Source organism: Macrotis lagotis, chromosome 4 (assembly GCF_037893015.1).
Source record: "Macrotis lagotis isolate mMagLag1 chromosome 4, bilby.v1.9.chrom.fasta, whole genome shotgun sequence".
Lineage (NCBI taxonomy): Eukaryota > Metazoa > Chordata > Mammalia > Peramelemorphia > Peramelidae > Macrotis > Macrotis lagotis.
The window spans coordinates 54,574,131-54,587,656 of NC_133661.1; the positions used below are offsets into that span (position 1 = coordinate 54,574,131).

General features: G+C 36.4%; 1 protein-coding gene across 3 annotated transcripts in view; it reads left to right on the forward strand.

The window, feature by feature from the left end:
• The window catches only part of VCL (vinculin), a 128,305-nt gene that overhangs the window by 46,653 nt on the left and 68,126 nt on the right, over positions 1-13,526 (forward strand). For all 3 annotated transcript variants that reach the window (XM_074232883.1, XM_074232884.1, XM_074232885.1), the window contains exon 3: positions 13,345-13,495. In XM_074232883.1, coding sequence (XP_074088984.1) covers positions 13,345-13,495 — 151 coding nt within the window. The remainder of the gene's footprint in view (positions 1-13,344; positions 13,496-13,526) is intronic.

Consider the following 13,526-nt stretch of genomic DNA (forward strand, 5'->3'; position numbering starts at 1 on the left):
TAGCTGCCCCTAATATGCTTCATTTCTGAACTTCTGCAGTTGTGTTGGTCATCATTGTTATTGGTCAGAGTTTAAATTTTTTCAAAGTTGGTTTTGTCTGTAATGTTTTCATTATTTAAATTATTCTGGTTGTGTTCACTTCACATAAGTTTATAGAGGATTTTCCCACTTTCATCTGATACTGTCTTTTTCATAGTTTCTTATAATTCAGTATCTCCTTACAAATATAAGGAGATATCCAATAGGAGATATCCAATAGGAGGGCAACCCCTTAAGTTTCCATTTTTTTGCTGCTATGAAAAAAGCTGTAGCTCATTGTTGTACATTTGTTGTACAAAAGAAAACTTTTCCTCTTTCTTTGTCTCTTTGGTTTAGATCTAGGAGTGGTATTGCTTGGTCAAAGGGATTTGGGCATTTTTACTAACTTTTTAGGCATAATTTCAAGACTTTTCAGAATGACTGGATCAACTTATAGCAACAGTGCCTTAATTGTCCTGTTTTCCCACAACTCCTCAAATATTTGTTACTTTTCTCTTTTTCTGACATCTTTGCAAATCAACAATTGTTGCCAATCAACAATTTGGGCGGCTATAAGCAGAATCTATGGGTTTTTTCACATGTCTTTCACCTCTTTACCTTTTCTCTCTGATTCTAATTTCATAGATGTCCTCCCATCTTGCATTTCTGCTGCATTTGCCTTTTGTTTCCATGATATAATCAGTAATCAAGTCTATTAATTCTGCTTCTAATTTCTTTCACATTCATTTCACCTTTTATCTTTTCACTTTCAGTCATGATCTTTGTTCAGGTTTCTCTCTACCCCCCCAAGTCTTTCTCCCTCTCCCTTCTTTCTTCCCCCCCCCCCCCCCAGACACACACACCTCTGCTCCTGTCCTTCTACCCTGAACATCTCTACCAGAGTAATACATAGTTGCCACTGCTCAATGGTTCCTAAAAACTGTAGAATAAAGTATAAATACTTCAGCTTTCAAGATTTTTCAGTTTGGCGTCAGCCTGATCCACCATTTGTCTCTCAGATGAGGCTATATTTATTCTTCTACACCCTCTGTGTGATTTCCACTGAAGACTTTGAAGTTTCACTTTGTCCTGTGCAGCTTAACTTATCATAAAATAAATACTTTGACTATCATAAAATAAATGCTATGAAGAAAACAGTTTTGTGGCATTAGAGTCTGAGGAAAGTTCCCACGCCCCCTTGTGTTGGGCCCATGCAGCACTCTGGCTCTAGTTAGATCCTGTAAATCTAGTTTTATTTCCAACCACTTACTTTCACATCAGATTTACTCTTCCCCTAGTTTGCCCTTTTACTTCTCCACCTTCATACATGTTTTTGCTCATGCTGTTCTCTGGACCTGAAATGCCACTTATTTCAAAACTCTTAAGACCCAGCTCAAAATACTGTTTGACTAACAAGTTATAATACTGTTTTAGACTGTAAAATGTTTTCATTTTTAACCTTGATATTCCCCTGAACAGTTTGAGCTGATTGTATCTTAGATTGTGTCTGTTTGATAAAGAATATTACTGAATATTTACTTTTGTAGAGTAGGTTATTCTTGAATGAAGCCACATGGAATGATTAACCACATTTCCTGGTGACTGATCCATTTCAGACTTAATTTTTGTTCATCTCTTTAACATGATTATAAAATAATCTTCAACTGTAATTGAATATTATCCAGAGCCCAATTGTTGCTAAGAGAACCTTGTAACAGGATTAAAGCATGTTGCTTTTGACTTTCTTTTGACTTGAAATAATAGCCAGTTTTCACATTTCTTAGGTCTTTAGCTCCTATAAATTGTCTTCTTCTTTCAGTGAAGTCATTGGTCCAAACTAAATAAACAAATTCCCTAAATACTTGAAGTTGTTTTTGGTGAAATTCACATTTAAAAATTCTCTGATTCTTTTGTAAAAGATAAAGAGGGAGTGTCTTTATTTAGAATTCATTATCATATCTCCCATAGGCACTGGCACTTAACCATTTACAAAAAGAATGTGCTGTGTGTGTGTGTGTGTGTGTGTGTGTGTGTGTGTGTATGTGTGTTTGCATGTTTTATGTGAATCTTTGACCTTTTCTGTTACTGATATAATAAAGATACTGTCCTCAAATTCCTGTGGTCAGTTTCCCTTAAATACTCGTTCCTGTTTGACAGCTGCTTCTCTGCATTTTTTGACTTGGAACAAACTCTCAGGCTTTAAATAGTTCACCTTTGAGCTTTCCACATTGAACCCAGTTGGATGCCATTGCTTTTCACAAACTTCCCCAAATAAAACAATTTGTGAAATCTTAGACATGATCTTCCCACTGAACTCTGAATGATCTTAACAACTAGGAGAGAGAACATTTCTCAGTAGCTTGGTGATGAAGAAATCATTTTTGCTTATTTCTTTAACCCTTTGTGTTTTAAAATTATGGTGTGATATTTCAAATTAATAATGAGTTTTCCAGAACACAAAGACCCAGAGACATTTGATTCCAATGAAGTGTAAAGGACTTGGGGGAAGGCTTCTAAGCTCATCAGTTGATTGATAGTGCAAAAAAAAAAAAAGAAAAGAAAAATTGGAGAAAATTGGTTTCTATGGAATTTAAAAGAATGTAGAAATAAGCCTCCAGAATGTTGGGTAGATTTGCAGTGGAGGCTCTGTGGGGAAAATAGACAAGAATCTATTGTTTTAGGAAGAAATGTTCATTTCGATGATATCACAGATCTATTGAAATGTATTGCTAAAACCTTTTTCTCCTGAATGGTATAGAACAGTGAGGTCAGACTCAAATAGAAATAGAACCATTAAACTGTAAGCTAGGGTCCCTGCTGACAGCCTTTAGACTTAGAAAGCAGCATGTTAACGTTATCCATGTTCCATTGTATTTTTATTTTATTTAATTCAATATAATTAATTCAATATTTAATCCAGTCTGACCTTGAAGATAATTGTTTACTTTTTCTGTAAACATTTTCAAAGAATTTTAGAGCTGTAAGGGGCCATTAGAAATCTCATTCATCCCACTTGCTTTACAAATGAGGAAAAATGAAACTCAGAGAGATCATAGGACTTACCCAACATTATCCAATTTGGTAAGGACCAGAACCAGATGCAGACTTTCTCCATCCAGGATTTTTTTTGAGGATGCTTTACTGACTCGCCTATCAGACTCATTTGAAGTTATATTCAAGAGTCTTGAAATTCCTAGATTGTTTCTATACACAAAAAATTAGTGAAGAAACAAAGCTATTATTTAGAGCCCAAAATATTTACAAAAAGATCCAAATATAAAAACTACAAAGAGCCATATCCTTAAGACAAAAATATTACTTAAATTAGCTTCCTTTTTGTGAATGAAACTTCTTAATAATGGCTTATGTTTGATAGCACTTGATAAAGCCATCTATTTATGTGCATGTGTGTGTGTGTGTTTGTGTGTGTGTGTTTTTGTGTGTATGTGTGTGTATATCTGTTCAAATACAATGTGTGTATAAATAATACAAATATAGATAGATAGATTCCATTTTCATTTTCAAAACTCTTTGAGGTAGATAATGTGATTGGTCCAATGTTTCCATTTTACAGATGAGCATATTCAGTAACTACTTATAAGTCACTCATTTTCTAAATGACAGAGCTAGAGTTTGAATATAAGTTTTTTGATTAAATCCATTGCTTTATCTATTGATTTTACAGATGAGTTTATATTATAGATTGATATTTCTTTTTGCTGCTATCTCTTTCAGTTTTCAAGATCAAATGTCTCCTCTGGTTGAAGCATTTTCTAGGATTTTTTACTTTTTATTATGGCTATTGAGTTATATTGGTTTAACTTAGAAAATGGTCAGTTTACATATCAACACCCATTCTTTTATCATTTTCTTTTGTCAGCACCAACAATCTGTTTATATCTTGTTAGAGTTAACTTGGTTGCTTTGTCTACATTCTAATTTTCTTCATCATTTCTTTAGTAAGTCAACTTTGTACAGGCAGTTGATTTGTTGATATTAGCTAGACAATGAGTCATTTCTGTATGATAGAATATTAGCTTCACTTTTTTGTGATGTTATTCCTTATTCTCTGTGTCCAATATATTTCAGCTCTCCCCTTTTACCACTCTCTTTTCTTACTCCTGAACCATACTTTCATAAGATATATTTTTCAACAGTTTCTCTTTGCATTGAAGTAATTGAGTATTCAAAGACTTTGTTGTTTAATTATGGATTCCTCTACTTCTCCACTGCTGGCAGTATTTGTACAAAAGCTACAATTATCTTCATGCTGGCTTTTTTTGCAGATGTTTACTCTAGACCTTGTACTATTGATGATCGAGCCTCACATTTCTTGTTGTCCTTGGAAGCCCAATAAAACCATCTCTGCTGTCTCCTTTGTTTGACCCTCCTTCCATTTAACTGCAACTTCTTTTAAGTTCTGATTTCCTTAATAGTGCAATTGTTGATAGAAATGATAGACTTCAGTTACTCAGTTCCTCCACTGATGAGTATACTGCTTAGTCACTGGAATGGGGTTTCACATTGGGAGTTCTCACAGTAAAGCAAGCAAATGTTCTTTCATAGTCTAAAATAATGGTGTGATTTGTTATACTTTTCACCACTCAAGGGGATCACCTGAAGACTTCAAAATCATTTTGTATTTTTTGTTTGTTTCATATGTGGACATGGCCAATAATTTACCACTGATCTATTTACTGAGATCCTCCTTTCTTAGCTACACTGTTTCCTGCCCTTTGGTTTTATTTGACTTAAATAGACTCCTAAATCAAATCTGTCTGAGGAGCTGACTATCTATACATTCACTTGTCCCAATTTAAAATAAATTAATTAGAAAGCTTTGGTTGGTGGGGTTTGATTTGTTTGTTTGTTTGTTTTTGATTAGGTCTCCATCACCATGTACATGTCTTGGCAGGGAGGACTGAATTGTGCCCTTATGTGGTTTGGATGCTTTCGCTATGACTCACTGATTTTTAATTCTATTTCCAAGTGTACACATACAGGTCTTTCCACTATCACTGTTTGACATTAATAGAATGAGAAGGCCTCTTTGCAGTGTTCTGTACAGTTTGAAGAGATCAAGAAGATATTTATTCACTGATGAAGCAAAGGGTATCTTTAGTTTGAGAGAGCAAGCATGCTGGAACATTTTGTTTTATTTGATTTACATTTACTGTCTGTCTCCTTGAATCTTGTGTTGTATACTTGCTACGTGATGAACTTGCTCAAAGCCTATCAAGTGTACACACACCATGTTCCCCAGTAGATGTGGGCTTCACTTCTATAAATTATAACTGTATTAATGACTAATGCTCCAGCCACCATTTCTGTGAATCATAACTGTTGGGGGTGGCTCCAGCTCAGATTTCCAGATGACTAATAGGCCAGGATCTCTGACCTTTCTCAGAATGGCATCTTCTTTTGGAGTCAACTTTTGGTTGATTGATACTATAATACCAATGGAATAATTTAAATATTTCTGTTAAAGTAAGAAGATAAGATAACTACTACACGAGAAGGATAAATACTACATGTCAGAGGATAAGAAGTAGTTTATATTTTGTTTTGTTCATGGCAGTCCTATTAGCTTAATCTGTGACCTCAAACTCAAATAGAAAGGGACCACTAAACTGTTCATAAGGATCTCTGCAACAGCATATTGCCTTAGAAAAGACATGTTAACATTATGTTGTTTATTTTTGTCTTGACTTTTGTGCTGCCATTGGACTTGTAATGACTGAGGAAGAGAGAATGAGGCTGACCACTTTTCCCAGCTCTGCCTCACTTCAATTCAATTCAATTACATACAAGCCATGACATAATCTGTGTTGTTCTTGGTTCTCTTTGAAAACAAATTGTGAACAACAACAATTTTGCTAAACATTTCACATATACAATTTAGCCCGATTGGGTCATACTCCAGTGATTTCCAGACCTCGAGTCCCAGGCCTACTCTAAGGTAGATAATAGAAGTATTATCCTTATTTTATAGCTGAAGAAAACAAGGTTCTGGGAGGTTTGGGGTCACACCCAGGGTCTTTATACTCAACATCAGACTTAAAACTCAGGATGACTGCAGCACCAATGTTTTTCTTTTTTTTTTTTTTATGTTGCTTCTCAATGAGAAAATATAATTTTGTATTTAAAATCCTACCCTATGTTTAAGATATTTATCTGTATTATCTATTTTCTTTAAGTTTAAGGTAGACATATTTGGTCTGTCTGCCTTATCTTTTCCCTCTGTAAGCCTATCTTCATTCATCTACTAAAGTGATTCTCCTAAAGGACAGAGCTGACTGACATGAACTTCACTGGCTCCCACTTGCCTCTAAGATCATATAAACTTTGTTACTATAAGCCCTTTACAGTCTCACTTCAGGTTATGTTTTTGATCATAAACTCAAATGATCTTATCAATGATTCCCTTTCATGTACTTTACATTTGAGCCAAACTGGCCTTCCTGCTGTTCCCTAGGCCAGACATGCTGTCTGTGTGACTGGTCATCTGCCTTGCTGAGAAAGTTCTCTTTCCATCTCAAGCTCTTAAGAATTCCTTGATGTTTTTTGTTTTGTTTTTTCCTCCCCAAAACTTAGCTTCAGTGCTACCATTTCATGAAGCTTTTCTTATTTCTCTACACTGTTTGTGGATTTCTCCTGCAAATTACACTGTACTTTTTTGCACTTTTTTTTATTACTTCAATATGTGCATTTACGCCTTGAAAGACTAGAAGCTCCTGGTTGGCAGAGACAATTTCATTTTTGTCTCTGTAAACCCAGGGCCACCTGGGACATAGGAGGTGCTTAAGAAATGCTCATTCATTGATTGAAAAATTTTATGTGAAATAGGGATGAAAGGCAAAGAATACTGGATTTGGAGTCATAAGACCTGGGTTCTAATCCTGACCTGGGTTCAAATCCTGATTCTTTTGCTTACTACTATCCATGAAATTCTTGGGTAAAACTTCTGAGATTCTTTGAATAGAGTCAATGAATCTATTGAATTAGATAAGATCTCTTCCATCTCAACTCCATGATTCTGTAATCCTAGGATCATGCTAGGTGGGAACAGGGGAATGACTAATAGGGAGCCACATTCCTAGTTTGAAAGGTTCAGGGAAGGACTGCTTAGTAGTTGTGGGGATCTAGAAATCCTTCAGAACTTCTTTCCCTCTATAAGGGGCAAGATACTAAGCCTGTTCCATCATATATATTTTATATGCATACTAATTAATACTTTGTTTTCTAATTACATACAATAGTAGTTTCTATCATTTTTATAAGGTTTGAATGTTACAATTTTTCCCTCATCCTCCCTTCCCTCCCTATCCCCCCACAGAAGATAGTCTGATAATCTTGACATTATTTGTATGCTATATATTGATCGAAATTGAATGAATGTGTAGGGGCGGCTAGGTGACGCAGTGGATAGAGCACTGACCCTGGAGTCAGGAATACTTGAGTTCAAATCCAGTCTCAGACACTTAATAATTACCTAGCTGTGTGGCCTTGGGCAAGCCACTTAACCCCATTGCCTTGCAAAAGCCTAAAAAAAAAAAGAAATTGAATGTGTAGAGAGACAAATCATATCCTTGGGGAGAAAATATAATATTGGAGATAGCTAAATTATGTAGTACATAAGATACTTTTTTTTTACAAATAATGTTTTTATACATTAATAAAATATTCTTGTTTAAGAGTAAACAAAATACCCCCTTCCCCCAAAAATATAGACTTGCTTGAGCGCTAAAGTAAAGGGGAGAGAAAAAAATTAAAATAAAAAAATAATAGTAATAATTGTAGGTATGGCCAGGTGGTGCAATGGACGGAGCACCAGCCCTGGAGCCAGGAGCACCTGAGCCCATATCCGGCCCCATACACCCAACAATCACCCAGCCGTGTGACATGCAAGCTATCCCAACCCCACTGCCCTGCAAACCCCCCCCCCCCAAAAAAAAGGAAAAAAAAGACCCAAAATAAAATAAAATAGTAATAATAATAATAGTAGGGGTGGCTGGGTGGTGGACAGAGCATTGGCCCTTGAGTCAGGAGCATCCGGGTCCAAATCAGGCCTCAGACACTCAACAATCACCATATTTTATCTTCAAATTAAGCTTTCTCTTGTGCTTCAACTATAAAAGCTCCTTCTACCTGCTCTATTAACTGAGAAGGTTCATATGAGTATTATCAGTGTCATTTTTCTGTGCAGGAATACATGCAGTTCATATGACTATGGATCATCTGTAAAGTCCTTTGCATAACCTTTGACCCTTTGTCAATTGGGGAATGGCTTGTTTTTTATAAAATTTGACTCATTTCTCTGTATATTTTAGAGATGAGTCCTTTGTCAGAAATGCTAGTTGTAAAAATTGTTTCTCAGTTTACTATATTTCTTTTGATCTTGGTTCAGAGTTTTTGTCTAACACATTTATCTCTTACAAATATGTAATGATGTCATCTATATTAGACTGTTACTTATGAACTTCTTTACTTCAAATCCTTCCTACATTATCTCTCATATCCTTCTTTGTTCCAGTGTTGAAGAAAAGGCTGCTTTTCTTGCCAAGACCCCCCCACCCCATTTATACTATTTTTTTTTAAGGATTTTTTTTGCAAGGCAATGGGGTTAAGTGGCTTGCCCAAGGCCACACAGCTAGGTAATTATTAAGTATCCGAGACCAGATTTGAACCCAGGTACTCCTGACTCCAGGGCTGGTGCTTTATCCACTGCGCCACCTAGCCGCCCCCCCCCCCCATTTATACTTTTGATTGGAATTGGATCTATGCCAATGTCACTGGGATCCAAACCTAGGTACCTAGCCAGCAACTGGGTCAATTTTTTCCCTCTTCTGCTCCTTCTTCTGCTCCCCACCTTCTATCCTCTAGCTACACTGACATTTTTTTCCCTTCAAACACTTTGGTCTTTCAGTCTTTCTTTTTTTCCCCTAGCCTCTTCATTTCCTGTGAACCTCTATCTTCAGTTTATCTCAACTATGGCAAGTGGTCATACATTAAATTCCTTTAAAATTTTTTTTATTTGTTTAAGGCATTGGGATTAACGTGATTTGTTCAAGGTCACACAGCTAGATAATCATTAAGTGTCTGAGTCCGGATTTGAACTCAGGTCCTGACTTCAGGGCTGGTGCTCTATCCACTGAGCCACCTAGCTGCCCCTATATTCCCTTCTCTTTCTCAAATGATAAAAATTAGAAATTCAAAGAAATATGGAAGATCCATGTGAATTGATGCACAGAAGAAAAAAGCAGAAACAAAAGAACAATAGAACAGCTGATTACAGCCATAAAAGATGAATTTATATAAGGTGCTAAAATTCTCAGTTACAATGTTGCCTTTGATCTTATCCCATTATATTTTGAGGAATTTACCTTCTTTCTTCACTCTTCCCATATTTTGAAACTCTCTTTATCCATTGGCTCCTTCCCTGAAAACTACAAACATGTCCACAGATCTCCTTAAATTTTTTTTTACTCGGGGCGGCTAGGTGGTTGCAGTGGATAAAGCACCGACTTTGGAGTCAGGAGTACCTGGATTCAAATCCGGTCTGGACACTTAATAATTACCTAGCTGTGTGGCCTTGGGCAAGCCACTTAACCCCTATTTGCCTTGCAAAAACCTAAAAAAAAAATTTTTTTTTACTCCTCTCTTTTACTCTCACAAACTGTTGCCATTTCTCTTTTGTAGTCAAATTCAGAAAAAAATAAACACCACCCCCCCCAAAAAAAAACCCAACCTTATAAGGGACTGTTGTGTGTAGGAGTACCGTAAAATTTCATCACCTAGTGTCCTCTAGCAGCAGAGCATTATTTACTGGTTGATTGTGGAGTGCCACAGGAGTGGGAGTGGGAATGGACCTGTGGAAGTGGGACTGGGGAGGATATTTAAGCACTTGTATTTGGTTTAATAAACAGAGATCTTGGAGAATTTTAAGGAGTACTTGTCTTCCTTGTCTCCCATGTCTTCCGCTCCTTCAAAGTTCACCTAGGTAAGGATAAGCTAGCCTACAGGCACCTAACACATCCTGAGCAGCTAGTCAAACAGAAACTCAACACAATCCCAAAACAAAACCCATTCCCATTGAGCATATTCTCTCCCTGGAGAAAGAAAGAAAGGCAAGAAATGTTCCAAAGCTCAAGAACCATTATCAAAGCTTACAGTATGGTTTGTGGGCATGCGAATGGACAAAAATGGCAATCAGGGACTTAGCAAGATTCAAAATGCTATATCAGAGGAGGCTTATAGACTGACAGAATTAGAAGAATCCTCTGAAGGCCCCAGTTTCTGTCTCTGTGTGAATAAAAATCTTCTCTATTGTAGTAACCTATGATAGTTTACCCATATCTCAGTGGCTAAAACATTAGCCTTTTTTTAGTCTTCCTCCTATTTTGATCTCTGACTTTTTACATGATTGACTTCTCTGCCCTCCCATCCCACCCCATGTCCTGTATTTTTGGTCTTCAAGACAGAGTCTTCTGATTCTCCTGTGTCTGCCCCTTCCTCATCTCTTGCTGAATATTATTTATGTCATCATCCATGTCCTGCCCCTGACTTTGGCAGTCCTCCCTCCTCCCAAGGTTTTACCCTCTTCTTTTTTTTTTTAGGTTTTTTTTCAAGGCAATGGGGTTAAATGGCTTGCCCAAGGCTGCACAGCTAGGTAATTATCCACCTAGCCACCCATTCTTTTTTTTTTTTAAGAAAGATTTTACAATCTTACAGTTTTACAATTTTCACCATTCTTGCTCCCCCCCCCCCCCAGAAGGCATTCTGTTAGTCTTTACATTGGTTCCATGTTATACATTGATCTCGGTTGAATGTTATGACAGAGAAATCATATCCTTAAGGAAGAAAAATAAAGTATGAGATAGTAAAATTACATGATAACATAACTTTTTTTAAAAAATAATTTGACAGTAATAGTCTTTGGTCTTTGTTCAAAGTCCATATTTCTTTCTCTGGATACAGATGGTATTCTCCATTGCAGATAGAACCAAATTGTCCCTAGTTGTTGCACTGAAGGAATGAGCAAGTCCATCGCTCCCATGTTGCTGTTAGGGTGTACAATATTTTTCTGGTTCTGCTCATCTCGCTCAGCATCCGTTCATGCAAATCTTTCCAGGCTTTTTCCTCTTCTTTCTCTCTCCCTTGATGGTTTTCCCAACTCCCTTGCACTTAATGATTTTTGTGCAAATGACTTTCAAATCTCTCTCTTCACCGCAATCTCTCTCCCTCTAAACCTAGTTGTCAGTTGAAAAAAATAGTTACTCATAATGTTGGGTTCCCACTATCATTCCAGCTTCACAGGTTTGCAACCTCAGTCATTCTTGCTGCTGTTTCTTGACATGTGCTACCCTATCCTCTCACAGTCTCAAGATACAACATGAGACATCCAGTTTTGGCTAATGGGGGAATTTGTTTTAATTAGGTTTGCAGATTTATTACAGTGTTTATTTGTTTTCCAGTGGGTGAGGCAGGTGGGATAAAAGGGTTGGGAAGAGGACTTTACTCCAAAAATGAGGAGAGGGATATTTTGGGAGGTAAATGTAATTTAAAAAGAAAATTTATTAATTCAGATTTTTTTAAAAGTAGTCTGATAATTAGATTCTTAGAAATGTTTATCTTCTTTGATCCAGTAATCCTTCTCACAGGCTTCTATCACAAGGTCTGAATACCACAGTATTCCTAGCAGCACTGACTGTACCATAGCAAAGATACTAGAAATAAACTGTGTTCCAAAAACTGGATTATGGTTAAACAATTATAAGATACTGATCTAATGCATTTTTATTATATCATAACAAATGATTAAAATTAGAAATTCAAAGAAATATGGAAGAGTCATGTGAATTGATTCACAGAAGAAAAACAAAAAAGAACAATATAGATACTGGTTTCATCAATAAAAGATATTAGTTACATATATAATAATTTATAATTATTTTTGGTTCATTTTGGTTTTCCATTTTTTTGTTTTGAAATATTTGAATACAGGTATTTGTTGATGGAAACTAAAATAAATTTTAAGGTTGTTTTTTTTTTATTCCCCTCAAAACATTTCTAGACCAACCTCAAATTCCAACTTCCCTAAGGAGCTTCTCCCAGCCAGTATCCATTTATGGGTCCTAGGCAAGATTGAGGATTGTGTTCTTATGTTTATTATCCACCAGAAGCTTTTGACTTGTAACAAAGATAGCAGTAAATATATGCCAAGGTTAATGGAATATCTGCCATAAAGCATATTTATATTTTATCAAAAATATTAAAAAGAGGCCCTCTTGATGGGCGTCTTCTCCTTGTTGCATCCTGGGCAGCTGCTTCCTTACCTATTCCTAATATTAGACTTTGCCCCAGCTAGAAATACTTTTCTTTCTCTTCAGAATTCCAGGAGCTATTCATTTCTGTGGCTTATTTCCCTTATCTAATTGTAAACTCCCTTAGGTCAAGATTCTTCTATACTCTTATATCCCTCCCAACTCCTAGCATGGGACTATTCAGGAAATGCTATTAGAATTAATAAAATGTTAAGTCAGAGAATATTGGAAAAAATGATTTTCAGTTCCTATGCTTTGAATTTCTCAATAGAGTTAATTTGGTTCTGATCCCCAACCATATGCTGATCTTGCCTTGTCTAGCTACTCATGATAATAGTCATTGCATTAATAAGATGGAAAGATAGGGCTTTTCTGAAATGTCCATTCAATCAGATTAAAAGAAAATTATGTTTCTAACCTCTTACTTTCCCCTTAATAGCTACACTTATTGATTCCAACCCCCATATAAGGATTAAATGTCACTGTATTCATAATTCCTTATTTTAAAAAAATCTTGGGGTGGCTAGGTGGCGCAGTGGATAGAATACCGGCCCTGGAGTCAGTAGTACCTGAGTTCAAATCCGGCCTCAGACACTTAATAATTATCTAGCTGTGTGGCCTTGGGCAAGCCATTTAACCCCATTGCCTTGCAAAAACCTAAAAAAAAAAGGAAAAAAATCTTGATCATATCAAGGACCTGACCTATTTGTTCCATATCTTTACCAGATTGCATGTGTGTGGTGGTATAAAACAATACTGAGAATTCAGTCTGTGGTCTTCATTTTTTGTAGCTGTGTAATAGTAATTGAACCAGGGCTTAGCACACCAATGTGACATAATAGATGGCACATGAGTAGCTATTTGTTGAATGAATAAATGAGCAAGACTTGACTGTTTGACTTTTTTTAATGTACAGTAAAAGAGTAATCATTTGCATTTGCACATGTTCTTCCTTTTGACATCAGTCTGAGGGTATTATTAAATGCCATTCTACTCCACACAGAGTTGAAAATGCTTGTACCAAGCTTGTCCAGGCAGCCCAGATGCTTCAGGCAGACCCTTACTCTGTGCCAGCTCGAGATTACCTGATTGATGGGTCAAGGGGTATACTTTCGGGGACATCTGATTTGCTCCTCACCTTTGATGAGGCTGAGGTAGGTGTCTTGTTCTTAAAAACATTGCATG